At 47.4% G+C, this 17403-nt stretch overlaps 1 protein-coding gene across 2 annotated transcripts; it reads left to right on the top strand.

Moving 5' to 3' along the window:
- Positions 1-3: 3 nt before the first annotated feature.
- Positions 4-16457, top strand: FAF2 (Fas associated factor family member 2). 2 transcript variants are annotated; one of them, XM_005436991.4, is made up of 11 exons: positions 4-767; positions 7981-8049; positions 8478-8612; positions 9296-9372; positions 10468-10606; positions 11908-11993; positions 12074-12165; positions 13599-13776; positions 14683-14854; positions 15079-15222; positions 15692-16457. In XM_005436991.4, exons 1-11 carry the CDS (start codon positions 705-707, stop codon positions 15872-15874), a joined length of 1338 nt encoding a protein of 445 aa, XP_005437048.1. In that variant the 5' UTR covers positions 4-704; the 3' UTR covers positions 15875-16457. The 2 variants fall into 2 exon arrangements, with proteins under 2 accessions (XP_005437048.1, XP_014133700.1); XM_014278225.3 differs by lacking the exon at positions 4-767 and adding an exon at positions 1071-1219.
- The last annotated feature ends 946 nt before the right edge of the window (positions 16458-17403 follow it).

Genomic DNA, 17403 nt, shown 5'->3' with positions numbered 1-17403 from the left:
AGCCCGCTTCCCCGCTGCCGCCCGGAACCGGTACGGGCCGGGCACGGCGCCACCGCGGGCATGGGGGGCCGGGGCTGCTCGGCCGCCTCTCGCCGGGCTCGCAGGACCGCGGCCCCAGGGCGCCGTCCCCACCCACGCGCGCACCCGTAGCTCCGGGGTGGGAGCGAGCGACCCCTCGCAGCCACCATCTTGACTGGCGGCCGCCATCTTGGGTGGAGCCAGCGCCGGCGGACGGGCGACCCAGTGGGACAGGAGGTGCCCGGGCAGAACCGACCCGGCGGCTGACAGGCCGCCGCGGTGACGGGCGCCCAACCGGCTCCCGAGGGGCCCCGGCTTGACATCCCGCCTCGGGCCCCAGGCCCCCACCCGCGGGACCCGCTCCCACAGCCAGAGGCAGCCTCCCCTCCCCGGCCAGCTCCGGAAACGTCGGAGCGGCTTTCGGCACACTTCGGAACTGTTCGTGCGCCCGCCGGGGACAACCGAGAGCGGCAAGCCCCCTTGATGAGCTTCGGGCACTTCCGGAGAAGTCCGAGAACACTTCGGCTTCCTCCGGGACGCGCTCAGGCATTTCCGGTTGCGGCCGATAAACGGCCATCGGCGTTGTAGCGGTGCCTCGCGCGCGCCCCGGGAGGCGGGACGGAAGTGCGGGCGGGAGACGTCAGTTCCGGAGAGTGACGGAGCGGCGGGTCAGAGGCGGCGGCAAAATGGCGGCGCCTGAGGAGCGGGAGCTGACGGCGGAGCAGACTGAGAAGCTGCTGCAGTTCCAGGTGCCGTGTGGCGGGGGTCCGTGCCGGCCGGCGGGAGCGATGGAGGCGGCGTGCGGGCACGGAATGGGCTGAATTGGGCTTGTTCCGCCGGCGCTGGGGTCCTGTCCGGCCTGTGCCGGGCCGGGCGGTACGAGGCTCGCAGAGAGCTGGGGCTGGTCTCTCCTGGAGCGGGTCCGGCCATGTGGGGGTGTCGGACCGGGCCCGAGTTGGGGGCGAGAGGAGAGACCCGCGTGGTCTCGGCCCCGATGAGGGCAAGGGTGCTCCCCACTGGGGCGAGTGAAGCCCCTGTGGAGGGCTTGGGCTCGCCCGGGCTGGGGCCTCGCTGAGGGGCCTGCCGGTGCTGTGCTGGCCCGAGTGCTTCATCAGGAATGTCGTTCTGTCATCGCTAATTGGGGAGACAGGAAGCGACTGCTGAATAAACCCCACTAACTCCATGCATGAAAAAATCGTGGGTAAGTCCCGGCCGTTTTAATTGGCTAATCTGAAAAATTCCCTTTCTTGTCGTTAGTGGTGAACGGGAGAACCTTTCCTGGCATCATGGGAGGGTTAGCCAGTGGGTTTCTATGGAATGTGGTTTCTCAGAAAATTGTTTCTAATGATCAGGGTTTGGTAATGCCTACTGAGGGGAGGCCGCTGGGGATTGTAATGATCTAATCTCACTGTCTGCTGCATAACGTGGGCTGGGTCACTTAACCCTTGGTTTGCCAAGGCCTCAGGGCTGTGCAGCAGCTGAAAAATTAAAAAAAAACAACAACAACAACCAAAAACAAACTGGTGATGTAGTTTGTTGGGGAGAACACAGTGCTGTAGAGTTGAAATACTTGGGGTTGCTCGGTGGGAAGTAATTAAGCATGCTGGCCAATGAAAATTATCTCCAGGTGTCTTGGGTTTGTTTCTGAATTGTAGGGCATCATGTGGTGTCCCTGGGATTGCAGAGTGCTTTTACAAATACAGTATTTACTTTTAAGAGGTGGTTTTTTTTCTGATTTTGTTGCTTCATGTTAAGTTGTTAAGACTGTGCTTCATATTTTTTGGTGTGATGTAACTGTAGAACTATAGGGTTTGAAGGAACTTCATAGGTATCCAGCCCTGCCTTCCACAGCTGAGATAGGTGCAGGTGTTCCTTGTTGTTCCATACAAATACTTGCCAAGCCTTTACCACTGAGCCAGGGGGATTCAACAATGTCCTGAATTAATGTGTAACAGTGTTTTTCCATTACTGTAGCTATGAGGAAACTTTTTTTACAGCTAAACCCTCTAAATCTTTGCTGCAAATTAAGCTGTTTGGACAATCTTAAGTTACAGGCAAAGGAGGCAAAGCAATGTTACAATTTCCCTGGTAAGTATATGAGGTTTAAGCCATTGCCTTATGCTGCATGCATATATGTCTTCCAGCTCCCAGTCTGTTGCTCTAAGATACTGCAGTACTTATTAATCTACTGAATCTGGACAGATAGGACCAGCTGCACTCATCAGTGTCCCTGTTGCTATTTTCAAAACTCTGTGGGCAGCTGTGAAATTGAAGAATCCTGTTTCCTAATGCTACCTGGTGTTGCCATGGCCAGTGGGCTGGGGGCTGGAGGGGAGGGAGGCATTTGTGTTTTTAGACCAGCTTCCTGTTGAGCCCTGGTTAAAGTGGAGGAAAATATTCTCTAGAGTATAATGGGGAGAAATTTTTCAGTTGAAGACTGCTACTGCCCAGAGCCTGATGTGAAAGCCATAGTGCAGGCAGCTTCAATACCAGGATTCTCATTGTTCTGTCCCCTGGAGTATATGGGATTAGCTTTTCAGCAGAGCTTTGCTAATGAAGGACTTCACTGGTGATTCCTCCTCCCTTGGTACTTAGCACCTGGCTGAAAGGGGCTCAGGTGTGTGGAGTCCTGTTTTTTCTTTGAAATGAAATGAGGTAAATCAGTCCACCTGGAAAAGATTTTTTTCCTTGTTTCCTTTAGATGGACTCTTTTAAATAGCATTTCCTGGAGAGGAGATGCCTTTGGAGAGGATGGCTGTCTCACTAAAATAATTTTTACATTGTGATTACTGCAGAACACTGCTAGTTAGCTTGTCAACCTTTCAGGGATTCCTGCTGTCTTTGCAGGGAGCATCTAAGGGTTTTCAAAGGTAACTTCACACTTTTGTTGTGATGCACTGTCATAAGTAATTTCTGTGGCAAGGCAATTGTATTTCCATAATATTCTGTGGTAGCAGGGCATTGTATTTCCACAGAAGGTGCAATGCCGCTGCAATGTGAGTAAAGCAGGAGAGCAGACTAGGAAAGAAGGGAGTGGGGATAACAAAGATGGGGTAGGTGGTAGCAGAAGGCTCTCAGTGTTAACAGTTAAATGGAGAGCCAGAAAGGAAGCATTAAGCAAGAGCTGTAGAATGCCATTCACCCAACAAACAGCTTTTCTGGGTGAAGATGCTGTTGCCCAACACTGTTTATCCTAATTCTGCTGGAAACTGCTTCTTCCAAGGTAGAAGTGAATGCCTGCTGTCCTGTTTGTGGCCCAGGCCATTAGGGTTACAGTTTAAATACATGCTTTGCATTAATTCCACTGATGTTTGCTTGAAGCGTTTCGGCAGTGCTCATATAAACAGCTCTGCTGGCAGAATGGTGCAAGTATCAGCTTCCTTCCTAAGGACAGGGCTGGAATGGGACAGTTGTCTGCCACCCTGGTATGGCAGGTTAATGGAGTAAAAAAAAAAAGTACCAATATGGAGTGATAATTGGGATAAACTTGAAATAAAAGCAACAAAGCACTCTTGCACGCTTTCAGCTTCCCATTTACTGCCAAAGCATTGACTAATGTAAAGGAATAAAAGCATCTAAATTTCTCATCTGTCAAGACTTGGCTGTCTTGACATCTGTAGAGAGAAATTTGATGTGAACAGTTTAAGAAAGCTGTGGAGATACAGTTCCATTTGGGAAACAGAAGAAACAGCAGAGCAGCTTTTGTAGGATCTTGTTATTGATCTGTGCCCATTACACTCGGGCTGATGTCTAATGTTATAATATGCTAATGTAAAGTAATGGAGTGTTATTCGCAAAGAAAGTTAGCACTCACGATACCATCTCTAACTTCAACTGGGGACAATAAAGTGCTCAGGACTGAAAACATCTCTGATTTAAAGAGGAAGGAGTAAACAAGAAACTCCAGGCATCTTTCCTACTCCATTGTGTATTGATCAAAACCCTCATAAAAGCATTTGCTGTAATATGCAAAGAGAAACTATCTCAGTAAAGCCTTTTTTTTTTTTTTTACTGCTTGAAGTCAGATGTTCTTTACCCTTGGAAACATAATTCTCTGGAATTTGGCAGTGGGTTGGGAATTAAGAGCAGTGCCAGTTACAGTTCTGTGGATTTGTCTCTTACGCTGCATTTCCACATACAAGCATATCTGCAGAGGGAACGGTTTCATAAGTCCAGTTACAACCTTTGTCCGCTCAGGGGTATTCCTTCTGCTTTTGAATCCTGGAATTGCACTTTCCACTACTTCAGTGTTGAGAAGATTTTAGCATTCTGATCAGTCTCAGAGGTGAGAGATGCAAATAATTATATCCAGCAGCAGCTTCAGTATATTTTAGGATAGCACTCTTTGAGTGGTGTTTGAGAAGGCAGTGTTGGAACTTCCCTGGCATTCATGGTACTTGATTTTTTTTCTTCTTTTGTAAATATTATCCACTGTATTAAGCTTGGATCTATACTTATTTGAAGGTTTGAGGGTGCTAGTTTAATGGGGTTAATTTTAACTACAGGGGGCCTTCTTTTTTATTACTTACTATGTCTGTGTGAGAGAGATGCTCTTTGAGAAAGCTAATGAGAAACTACAGTGAGTAGGAAACTAGCAGTTAGTGACTGATTTGAAGATAATGTTTGTTCTCTTACCCTTAACTATACTGAGAACATGCTTGTTTGTCTGACACGTGAATAATGCAGTTTGCAGTTAGCCACGAGATTCACCAGAAATGCTGTAACTGGTGCAGTGGAAATGATGTGGTGTTTCAAGTTTCTAATCTGTTTCTTTGACTAAGGTGAAATGGTGGCCACAGAGGGTACGGAGATAACAGTCTAAATGGTTGTTGAGAGTGATGATGAACAGTATCTGTGTTTACCAGCAAGTGTCATCTGTGTCATCTAAACTGACAGTTGAACTGTTTTCCTGCAGTTCCTTACATCGAGTGCGAGTTGTTCTGAACCCGTATGTGTCCTCCAGAACATCCTGGAGCTGTACTGTGTCTGTCTTACAGAGCATTTTATCAGAGTAGCATTTAAAAAACTTGCCTTTACAGAGGCAATTTCTTTTTCCTGCAGTGTTTAGTTGTGCAGCTTCATGGATCTGTAGAGTGGTGGGAGCGCTAGGCATGGTGCTGCTGGGGTGGGTTTTTCACTGCTATTTTGTGTTGAGAGCAACTGTACTAAGATGCTAAGAAAAAAAGTAGATCCACCTCTGTGGAGAAGGGCTGTTGTAGAAGATTGAGGCCTGACCAACAGGTGTAGTGTGCCTGTCCTTGTATTGATGGTTGGGAAGGGGTGAAGATAGCTGGCCCCTAGTTGTGTTGGTGGAGCTCGGCAGGTTTTGCAAATACTGCAGTGATTCAGTGCTCATTAAATGCTTGTTGATAGTTCTGCATGGCTGTTACTTCAGTGCTGCTTTCTGACCTAAAACTGCTAAAGCATTTTGCATAATTTAAAAAGGATGGAATGTTCAGTCATGGAGCCATGTTATTAGAGCTGAGCGATAATCCAGGCATTTAGAGACAAAGGTGTGAATGAGTTTCTGAATCTTGCAAATTTTGCAAACACCAGCAGAATTTCCAGGGTGTTAAGGAATGGTGATCAGAAGACTTTAAAGGCTTTGAAATATGCACATTGTGACTCCATTGTTAAAAAAAAAATCAAATAATTGAGTAAATGGCAGGTGCCTGTTAAGATGTACTTCTAAAAGATGAAGTATATTCTGTAGGAGCTTGGGGTAAAAAAATCAGAATACAAAACCTAAACTTTACTCAGTGAAGCATGTATCTAAAGAAAGTTAAACAAAAACACTAAATAGTGAAGCTGATAGCAGTTTTTTGGCAGCAACAGCTGAATTCACAGAGCTTTATTTCATCTATGAAATTCACTTCTGTAGTGTTCCTTTGCAAGGCTTGTTGCAGACTTTTTAATAAATATTTATACACTACTGGGCAGTGACTGAGCAACTGCAATTACCTAGTTAATGCCAGCAATGCTTTGAACAGTCCAGTTCTGTACAGCAGAATGAAACAAGTATTTTTGCGTAGTAAACTGAGGAGAAGGTAGAGACCTGTGGAGACTTCATGAGAAAGAAGCCAAAAAATGCTCAAAAGTTTGAACTGAGCCCGGAGATTGAATAGGGCATTTGTCCACAGTGTTACTCGGGTGGAAATAGCATGTGGAATGCATGAATGGGGGCAGGGAAGGGAATACATGCACCATCCTTCTCCAGTAAAAAAACAATTTGGTGCATTCTTAAATGGTCAGCTTGTCAAGACTGCCTCAGGGTCTTTTAAATGAAGCAAGGAATGGGGGAGATGATGAGCAGGATTTAATAGGATTGTTAACAATGGATTGGATCACAAGGTGTAATAGAAACTGTGCACAAGCATTTATATAGAGGCACTGTGTTGTGTTGGCAGTCTTTGTAGGTTGCCTTCTGTAGAAAAGCAATGCTTTGTTGCATGACAGACACAGGGAGCAAAAGTTCCCTGCTCTTTGCCAGACTCCTGCATGGCTGAGATCATCTCAGGTGCTGCAGAGAAGAGTGTGTGGAACCAGCAGGCAGAAGACAGGCAAGGCTTTTGTGTAGTTCAGTTCACACAGCCTGTGTAGGTCAACAGGCTTCACCTGCCGCACTTCTCGGCTTGGTCCCCGAGCCACCAAGGGAGGTGCACCCTCTGTAGTGTTACACCAGCTGGCTGGGGAGGTGTCTGAAGAGAAATCCACCAGGTGGGAACATGAAGCATTAAGAATCTGTGAAGTTCTCTTGTCAAGAATGACCTTGCTGGAGAACTTGCCATATTTCAACAGTTTCCTTATGTCACCAGCGCATTTTTGTTTAATTTGTTACACTGCATGTGATGATTTTTGTCATTGCTTCTTCCATCTTGGGTCCAAGCTAAATAACTGCTTCTGAAGGTATAACTGGTTTTTTGGCTTTCTGTAGCCCAGTTACAAAAAAAAAACAAACCCCACAACCAGCAACAAACCCTTTTTAGTCCTTTTAATTCTAAAATAACAGTAGTTTCCTTCGAAAATGCCAGCACGGTTAGTGGTGTCGCCTGTAATGATCTTTCACCAACTGATTTAAAGGATTGTTAAAAGGGCAGCGGCAGCACATTTGTGGCTTTATGCTTTCCTATGGAAGTGTGTGTTTTGGCTCCGTGGTGATAGGTGCAGTAATACAACCCTGAAATGTCTGTCCAAATGCTTCACAGTGCGTGGTGTGGGGAGAGGTGTTTGTGGCACAGTGACAGGGATGTTCGCGTCAACAAAGAATTGTCTCCGTTCAAGAGGTGCTAACATACCTTCCTGCAGTAACAAATACCATAGTTTGATCTCTTGTGCAGAAGTCCTGATTGGCATGGGGTTAAAATACATCTTCCCAAACTCTGATGTGAGGTCCAGTGGCTTTGAGGCCTGTTGGTGTGTTTGAACTGTCTGTTTTGAGTCTTGTCTGTGGTGGACTGGAATATTTTTTTTTTTACTATAGAATCCCCCATGATGCTGGAAAACACTACCTTTATTAGTGCCTGGCTCATTTTGGTTTTAGTCTCTGTTTATGCTTGCAGTGGGTGAAGTAATGGTAATCTTGTGTTTTCAGAAATGCTTTGCCTGTCTTTTAAGTTGATGCTTTGAGGTGATGTTTGAGAGCACTGCCTTGGCATATCCTTTCAGAGTGAACTTGTGGGCAGTATTACGTTAGATGCTTGACTGGGCTGAGTGCAGCTGCAGTAACAGACCTTGGGCACTGCTGAGAGCTGGCTGATGCCAGGAGAGTGCAAAGGCCTGTTGGAGGCCGCCTGTGTGTTTATGAATTTGGGTTGGCTCAGGTTGCTCTGCTCTTAGAGGACAGAGCACTTTCAAGAGAGTATTGTGGTAACTCCTGTCTGTGCTCATGTGTTGCAAAGAACAGTAAAAATAGTAATAACAGCATTTCCCTGGTACTAATCTACTTTTATTCTGCTTCTTTAGGACTTGACTGGCATAGAGTCCATGGACCAATGTCGTCACACACTGGAGCAGCACAACTGGAACATAGAGGTACCACTGCAGATAAGATTTATAGAGATTTCGAAGTACCTGGATTAAATGGTGTACTCTGTGGGGAGGTGGGGCCCTACCAGATTTAATTTGTCAACTCCTGAATTTACACTAATAGCTCTTTCTAACAGTATCTTGATACATCTGGAGAGCTGGTTTCAGAGGTACACAGCAGAGTTGTTATGCCTGTGAACAACCACTTGACTGGCGCATTGTGTAACTTCCCACAGTGCGTGTGTGCAGGCTGCTGTGGAGGAGGCTTTCCTTACAGAAAAGAGTATCGGTGGTTATGGTTTGTAATGAGTTGTGCTTGTCTAGTGCTGTGGGGCTGTGGACAAATAATACCTACTGTTTGTGTCCAAAGTATAAAAAAAGTTGATGGCATCCTTAAATGTCTGAAGTCACCCTTTTTGCTCTTTGTGTCAAAGGCAGCTGTACAGGACCGACTGAATGAGCAAGAGGGTGTCCCAAGTGTCTTTAATCCTCCTCCATCACGGCCATTGCAGGTCAATACAGCTGACCAGAGGATCTACAGCTACGTTGTCTCAAGGCCACAGCCAAGGGCAAGTTATCTTACAGCAGATTTTGTCCTGCTTCTTGCTTGACTCTGTGAAAAACGGAATTTGTAAGCAGGGAAAGGAATTATTTTCTGTGTATGCTCTTACCTCCTTTCTAAATAGTTTATCTTCTGAAAACAAAATGTAGGAGCTGTTCCTTCAGCCTCAGTTGCTACTGGGGATATTTTCTCCATGGTGTGATTCACAGTATGAGGTGGCCGCCTTTGTCATAAAATGTCTTGCTGTGGCATAGTAAAGCTTTTTGATCAGTTCAGTTGAAACAAAGGACTGTCCCCTCCTTATGGCAGTGATAGTATTTTTTAGAGCCCCCTTAAAATGTACGTTAACTTGAATACGGTATCCATTACTTACATAAATGTCTCGCAAACAAATTTGCATGAGCACCTGTAGGACTCAATACTGTTAATCCCTTTGTACCATTAAGAAAATTAGCACAGAGTAAAAGCATTGCTGCTTGAATAGTCAGTGACACTGGTTTTCTGGTGTCACATTGAATGCTGAATGAACTGTGCTAGTCATTTAAATTTGATGTGTCTGAAGCCATGAAATACTGCTGAGCTTTTTTGCAGTGGTTAGAGCACTGATACTCCCATGTGTGCCTGTGTGCTTGATGGTGATGGACACTTTGCTTTAGCAGGCCTGTTCTAATTCTTTGTTTGTAATTACAGGGCCTATTAGGATGGGGTTACTATTTCATAATGCTTCCATTCCGATTTACCTATTACACATTACTTGATATATTTAGGTAAGTACTTTTTTTGTGCTGACTTATGTATTGACTGTGTCAAGGCACACTAGCTTAGGTTTGGTTGTACTGCTGTCACTTGAATCTTTAATGGCAAACTTTCCATTTATTTGTTCAACGTTCATTATCTAGAGCCTTGTAAAGTTTAGTAAGAAAAAAATCTTATTATGAGGAAAAAGAGCATCTCAAAGGCCTTGTAAATTAAATGCTTCATTGGAGTTTTAACTCCATGCAGCTTCGCAGTTTGAGTGCGTGCTAAGGGGATGCAAAATGGTGTTGAGCTGTCTGGTATTCTTGGACAAACAGCTTGATTGGAGCCATGTCCCATTGGGCTGGGCTACAGGTTAACCTGCCCTAATCCCTGTATGTTATTTGGCAAAACCCAAACTGTAAACGTCTGATTTTTCCCCTTTGTCTGTTGCTTTTCTCCATTTACTGCCCCAAAAGGCTAGTTCATCTTGCCTCCTTACAACATTGGTAGAGAGAAAAGGCAATGTTGAAAGGTGATAAATATCCAGCAGTCCTGCTATCTGCATTGTTTTGGCAGTTTCCCTTGTTGTATTACTCCCCTCCCCCCTCCCCCCTTAAAGACTTTTCCAAAGTTCAGTGTAACTTCTGTGCATCAATAGAAGTAAACAACATTGGTATCTGCCTTGCAGTTAAGCTTTTTCAGCCTTAGAGAAATGACTCTTTCTTCCATCTTCATTGGACTCCTAGTGTAATGTTCTGTTTAGCAGAAAAGCAGTTTTCAAAGTTACCTGGACAGAACTGTGGCTTTTAACAGCCTGTCTCTTGACTAGATTCCTCAAACCTCATACTGTTGTGGCTTATGCCTGATGTTTCAGAAGTAGAAACTGTTAACTGCACAGAATTCAGATACTTGTTGGTGCTTGGCATGAGATGCTTGAGGATTTTCTGTATCAATGGTACCAGTTTGGAGCTGGTGGCAGTTTAGATTGTGATTATAAATGTTCAGGGGGTTCAGCTGTGACTTTTTTCAGTCATATGAATACCAGTGACTGTCTGTGGCAAAGAAAACCTGTTCTTCAGAAAGTCAGTAAGCTGAATTTCCAGTGTCCTTTGCTTCCTTCCTAGGTTTGCTCTGCGTTTTATACGCCCTGATCCTCGTAGTCGGGTCACTGACCCAGTGGGTGACATTATTTCATTTATTCATATGTTTGAGGAAAAATATGGGAGGATACACCCTGTCTTCTACCAGGGAACTTACAGCCAGGTCAGTGTCACATGTTGGTGCATAGATCCTGGGGAGATGGAGAGTGGGGATTTTGCCAGATGGTATCAGGGCCTACTTGGCAAAATCACTTTTAATCTAAAAGCCCAGCATTTGTCCCCAAACTCTCTAACATGGTAATGGAGAGCTAGTGAACAAGTGTACTGGAAAACCAGTGTCTGTCAGGTTTGCTGATATGCCAAGCCTGCAGAGTTGGAAAGCAAAGCTGCTCTGACTGTTCCTCAGCCGTCTGTGTGGTGCTGTAGCCAGCAGCTATTCTTCGTAATCCTGCCTTTGTTTTTATAAACTGATGCAGTATACCAGAGTCTGTCCTTCTGTTCACCAAACTGGGATGGACTGTCTTAGCTTGTAGTATAATGCAACTTCAGAACTTGGTGTGGGACTTCAAAATTGAGAGAGGGAGCCCCTGAAGAAATGATGGGAGGTGAGAGTTCCATGTGTTAGATTTGGGCTGATGGTGCGCTCTGTAAAAGAGGGACATCCCAATGGGTGCTGCCTCTTCTGCAGCTTCTCTCAGCCTAGCCAAGGGAAGGGCCTCCTGCAGTGCGTCCCAGCAGACAGTTGACCAGCACTGCTTCCTGAGTGCTGGAGAAGAATGTGGAGTCTGTATCTGCTCCGCACTGCGCGGCAATGGAGCTCACCGCCTCCACAGTTCTTCTAGGCTTCTCTGTCTTGCCTGGAATCCTAACTTAAATAACCACAGAATGGTTGGGCTACCAAAACTCAGTGTCAGTAAAACAAGGAGCTTATTGTGCACTTATCCTCTAGTCTTGTTAAGAAATGATTTTGGGTGGATAGAACCCAGAGACTGTAGATGCAAAAAGGGGGCTGGGGCTTTTTTGCTTGTATTTTGTTGAGAGAGGACTGCAGCATTATTAAGTTACCTTTTTAATAGCATTTTCGTTTGCTGTGGTCTGAAGATTGTCCTATACAGGCTAGAGTGGAAAGCTTAGCCCTGGCTGCTGTGAGTTTGAGGGATGGAGAGTTCTTCACTGTCAGCTGAGTTTGGTGAGATGGGTGGGGGGTGTCGATCTGTGCAGTTGCCTGTCTGGCTTTGCTCAGAGCTGGATGTCCCTCAAAACCACATCCTGAAAGGAATGTGAAAGAACACCATTGTAGCCCTCTTAAATGAGGATGTAATCAGAAGGTCTGACAGGTTCATCCTCCGCTGCTGCCTTCATTAAAACCACGCTGGTGGCAGAGGAATGGCCCGGGTAAACATTGTGCTGTGGCTGCTGCTTTCCCCTTGCCTGTAACTTTACCTCCTCTGCTCTTATGCCAAGGCACTGAATGATGCAAAGCGGGAGCTGCGCTTCCTGTTGGTTTATCTTCATGGAGATGACCACCAAGACACAGATGAATTCTGCCGGTAGGTAGGAGAGTTTTCCAAATAGTTATCTCTGTACTTTAAATGCAGCTTCATTCACATGATCTCTTCTCATCCCCTAGCAATACACTGTGTGTACCTGAGGTGATCACCCTCATAAACACTAGAATGCTCTTCTGGGCTTGCTCAACCAATAAACCAGAGGGATACAGAGGTGAGTGTGTCCCTCCTGGGCTTTACCTACCCCTTCCCGACTCTGGAACAAGCCAAAAGCTCTTTGAAAAATGTGTGTGAGAAACACACTGGGTTTTGTGCAAGCAGACGCGGAACTTCAGGATTGCATGGGGAAACACATGTTGGTTGGCCTGTGATATCTCAGAGCCTGTTTGGATGCCAGGGAAATACCTTCTGCTCTTCACCTCCATTGTTTCATATGTTTCTGGGCAGCCCTGGTTGTGCACTCTTTGTTTCGGGCATTCAGTCTGCTTTCAGTCTGCTGTTAATGGGAGTTGGGGGTGTGTTGAGGATTAAACGTGAGTACAGAAAAAAGTACCTAACTCACTGTGCCCTTAACACCGGCTTGTATTGTGCCCGAGGCCAGGAGCGACTTGTTAGGTGCATTCTTTCCCTTTCAAAGAGAGTCATCTTTATTCCACACCCAGTCTTTGTGTCCTCAAAAGTCCACAGTGAGGTCCTTTGAAGTGCTGTCTTTCAGAGCTGTTGATACCTGGCCTGCCAGCATTTTGGTAGGGTTTTGCTGCAAATGGAGCCTTTTTGCAAAGTTCTGTTTGTGGCTCCTGTGTCACTTCTGACCCTTCCTGTTTCATGGCAGGAGAGGCTAGGAGTTCTGATGCTAAATCTGGGTTGGTTTTGGCTTCATAATCCAGCTATCAGTTACAGACACCTTGAAAGAATGGTTTTCCACGGAAACATTTCTTTACTGCTGCTTCATTGCTGCAATGCTTTATAGTCACATCCTAGAAAGCAGAGCTAGGAAGAATCATTGCCTTTCATTTAATCCACGGGGTGCTCTGATTTAGTTTGGAGGGCTCCATTGATAGTGATAGCTCCAAATAGCATGATGTGCTGTGCATGTTTTAAGGAAGAGGTGGTCAGCAGCCATGTGTGAACAGTAACTTAAAAGCCCCTGATCTGCTCAATTCCCTTCTGGCAGAGACAACATAATTTTGCTCAGAAAGGTCCAGGATGGACACTCTGCCATCTTCCCCATGATGGTATCTTCCAGAGTCTGGCCATTCTTAATCATCTCAGCAAGTGTTTCCCTGTGCTTGACCTGTGTTTTGGTTTTTTTTTTGGTTTTTTTCCAGTTTAAATCCAGGGCTTTTTGTCCCATTCTGAATGGACACCCAGAGCAGTTGACTTACTGCTTGCATTAAAGAACCTTTTTGGTTACTTGAAAGCTTGGTTTTTTTCCCCTTGGTCTCTATGCACTGAGCCACTTCCTCGCTTTGCTAATCTATGGGGTTTAGTTTGATGAAGTGGAGCCTGAGGGACTTTTCTGCACTGGAAGAGATAGTGGCTGTTGAAGCTGCTTTTCTAGGCCCTTGGTGATGGAAAGTGTTTGCTGTACCCCTTGCTGACCCTTCTGGATAGGGCAGTTATCGTGATGTTGTACCCATTTCCCAGTCTCCCAGGCTCTGCGAGAAAACACATACCCATTCCTGGCCGTGATTATGCTGAAGGATCGCAGAATGACAGTAGTTGGGCGGCTAGAAGGCCTCATCCAGGCTGATGACCTCATTAATCAACTGATGTTCATCATGGAAGCCAACCAGACATACCTGGTGTCTGAACGCCTAGAAAGGTATGGTGGGAGCTGAGCTCCATTAACGCAAACCTTGTGGAGGCAGGCTCTGCTCTTCCCCCTTCCTCCCTCTCGACACCACATGTAGGCAGGTAGCTCAGCATCTCCCATTCTGTAGCACAGCCCATGGGCTCTCCTCTTCCCAGTGGGATCATTGGTCCATAAATTCAGGCCACCCTGTAGCTAGGGAGCTAGATGTGTTGCCCACACAGGCCCGCTACTGAAAGGTGGGTGTGAGCATGCTACTGTTTTCTGCAGCTGGAGCACACCCTTAGCGTGCTGGAGCTTTGCACGTAAAGCTTGGACAATAGCCAGTAGGAGCCAAGTGGGAGCAAAGGCATTGCAGGCAGGAGGAGAGCTGGTGTCTGCAGCCAGTCAGTGAGCAAGTGCTGCTGCCTGGGCTGGCTGTTCTGAATTCTGACTGTATTTCTGGTAACACCTCATGAGAGTGAGCTCCAGCCTCTGATAACCCTGTAGGGATTAACAGCGTGTGTCCAAAGTAGGGTGCCGTCTTCTGTGGGCCTCTCCTCTGCCCTGCAGTCTTGGTGGGGACCCAGTAACATGTTTTGATGCCTCCAGTTTCTGATGTGCAAGGAGATAAAACTATGGAGAGTCTCAAGTATGACGCAGAAATCTTGAGCAGTGTTTATGTGCCGTCTGTCCACTGTCAAGCTGCAGTGGGTGAGAGGTCTCTTGTGTTCAGTTAATTTTCACTCAGCCTAGGGAAAGTTTGTGTGCTAGGGACTGCAGAGACTTGGCTTGCCTTTCAGGGGCTCGTGGTGCTCTGAATGAGGCACTACCTGATGTGTGTGCCTCTACGAGTTTGAGGCTGTACCTGTCCCCTCAGCTCTGATGCCCCCACTGCAGGGCCTACTAGCCCTGACCACTCCCTGCTCATGTTTGCAGGGAAGAGAGGAACCAAACCCAAGTTCTGAGACAGCAGCAGGATGAGGCATATCTGGCATCCTTGCGTGCAGACCAGGAAAAGGAGCGCAAGAAGAAGGAGGAACGGGAGAGGAAGAAGAAGAAGGAGGAGGAAGTGCAGCAGCAAAAACTAGCAGAGGAAAGGCGGCGACAGGTGAGAGCAAACTGACTGCTGGGGAGGCTGCTGTGCCCTTGTGGGATGCTTGCAGTGTGTAGGAGCGGTGCCTGCAGTAGGGCGTTCTTGTCAGATTTGAGCTGCTTGTCTTGCTTGGGACTTGAGGCTCCTCTGAGCCTCTTGGGGCAGCTGTGCCACAAGGGACAGGCATAAAGGTCAGTTTGGTGCACACCTGTTGCTCCTGGTCCCTCCTTACTTTGCAGACGCTGCAGGAGGAGAAGGAGCGAAAGTCTGAATGCCTTCCTCCCGAACCACATCCCGATGACCCAGAGAGCGTTAAGATTATTTTCAAGCTGCCTAACGATTCCAGAGTGGAGCGGCGATTCCACTTCACGCAGTCATTGACGGTGAGCTTGGGTCAGAGCTGATGGTCTTCCCAGAGTAAAAGAGGATCAAGAGATTCTCCAGGTGGTTCAGCAAAGCTTTGGTTCCATTGGACTTTGCCAAATGATGATGTTTGGTCGGGAGCCTTAGCAGGTGGAGTTGTTCCTGGGTAAGGAGGGTGTCATGGGGTCTGGTTCTACCAGCTTAGAAGAGAGATTAGAGAAAAAAATGGAAAAAACTCCCCCCCCTTTTCCTGAAAAGCTGAAACTCTTGTTGTTCCTTATTAAATAATGGTGTAGAAAGAACCAGGTACTCTGTGACAAGTCCAGTTTCATGTATGCTAAGAAAATGGCTGTCATGTGTCTACAGTGCAGCAATGGTGCAAATTTGGTAACCTCCTCCCCCTCCCTGTCCCCCCTGAGATGCCATGGATGCAATCTGGCTGTGGCATTGCTCCCCCAGTTGGCAGTTATTTCTGTGCTTCTTTCCCAGGTGATCCATGACTTCTTGTTCTCCTTGAAAGAAAGCCCTGAAAAGTTCCAGATTGAGGCCAACTTCCCTCGCCGCGTCCTGCCCTGCCTCCCCACAGAGGAGTGGCCCAACCCACCCACGCTGCAGGAGGCTGGACTCAGCCACACGGAAGTCCTCTTTGTGCAGGACCTCACGGACGATTGACACTTTTCCAGAATACACAGAATGGAAAGAAATTCATATTATTATTATAATACAATATTTTTTTTAAAAGACTGCGTACAAATGAGGGATCAGAGACCACATCGCCTGTGCCAGCTGTGCTGTGTGTGTGCACACCCTCACACACCCATGTACACAGCCATCCCCTACACTTGGAGGGCAGAGAGGGAGGGGAGCTGGCGTTGCCCCCTCCGCCCTCCCTGGGGAGGAACAGGAATGGCAGCTCTCGGTAATTATTGCTTTTATTGACGACAATAATAATAAAACCCCAAGAACCTGACATCTTGTGAAGATTTGATACTCTGCTGCTCCTGACAGCCAGAAGACCAGGCACCTGAATGTGCTGGGAGTGGGGTGGGAGGGAAGGGCTGGACAGAATCTCTTCAGCTTCCCTCTGTGTATAAATATCTTTCTTCTAATATTTCTCTTGCTTTGTAATGACCAAAGGAGAATGGGGTTGACTATAGTATTAACTTTTTGATAAAGAGCTGGTTCAATTCTTACCCGTGTGGGGTCTTGCCCAGGGTTCTTAGCCTGTGTAGTATAATAAACTCTGCCTCTAGCATGTCTGTGCCAATGCTTTCTGCCCGGGCCCTCTGCCACAACCGAGCACTGGGGAGGGAGTTCCAGCTGCTGTGGCTCTACAATAGGTTGCTGCTCGCAGCACGGCGGGCACGCTTAACTCCTGGCCTTGAACTGGTAATGTTGTGCCAGCAGAGCTGCTGGTGTGACACAAACAGGAGCATGTGCCATGGGGGCAGGCAGCACAGCTGCAGCCACAGTGCTGCCTGCCTGTGGCATGAGCCATGAGCTGAGGCTGGGTGGGAGATGGCTCTTCCTTGGCTCGAGGGCTGTGTCAGCCCTCCTAGATCAAGTTAGAGGTGGGGAAAAAAACTCCACTTGTGAGGGGGGGTGTAAGCCTCGGGGCTTTTGCTCCCACCAGAGTCTTGGTCACAGCAGTGGAGCGGTCCTGTCAGCTCCTGCTCCAAGAGGAAAGTGGTTCCTGTTCCTTTTCTACCTGCTGGTTGCCTGTTCTGGACAGGTAACTGTGCATGTGCCTGCATGGAGCACAGGAGGGAGCAGGGAGGTCTCTCCACCCCCATTTCTGAGGCCTGCAACCTGCAGTAAACCAGCCATCTCTCCTGGTGGCTCTGGGGCCTGGCATGGCTTTTTAAGGGAGAACTGACCATTTTCCTCCCAAAGCAGGAGCTGTTTCATTTCTGGCCATAGAGCCCTCTGGGGCAGCACCCTTGCTACCAGCCTTGGCTGCCAGAGCTCCAGCGGGGGCAACGTGTCTGCCCCGCTCAGCCAGAAGTGCTGGGCACGTGGCTGTTGAGGTGCTGGGGCCGGCTGGGCTGGGCTGGTTTCCCACCCAGCAGGGAGCGCAGGGATTGCTGCGGGCATGCTTGGGGGTGGGCTGCCAGAGTGGAAGCTGCTCCCCCCTGGTGTTGCTGGAGCCAGCCAGGAAGATGCGCTTGTCCCAGGATGGCAGTGGGAGGACTTTCCATCTC

The sequence above is a fragment of the Falco cherrug genome, chromosome 8 (genome assembly GCF_023634085.1).
Source record: "Falco cherrug isolate bFalChe1 chromosome 8, bFalChe1.pri, whole genome shotgun sequence".
Lineage (NCBI taxonomy): Eukaryota > Metazoa > Chordata > Aves > Falconiformes > Falconidae > Falco > Falco cherrug.
Note: the sequence above shows the minus strand (reverse complement) of the source record. Positions and strands in the feature narration are given on the sequence as shown.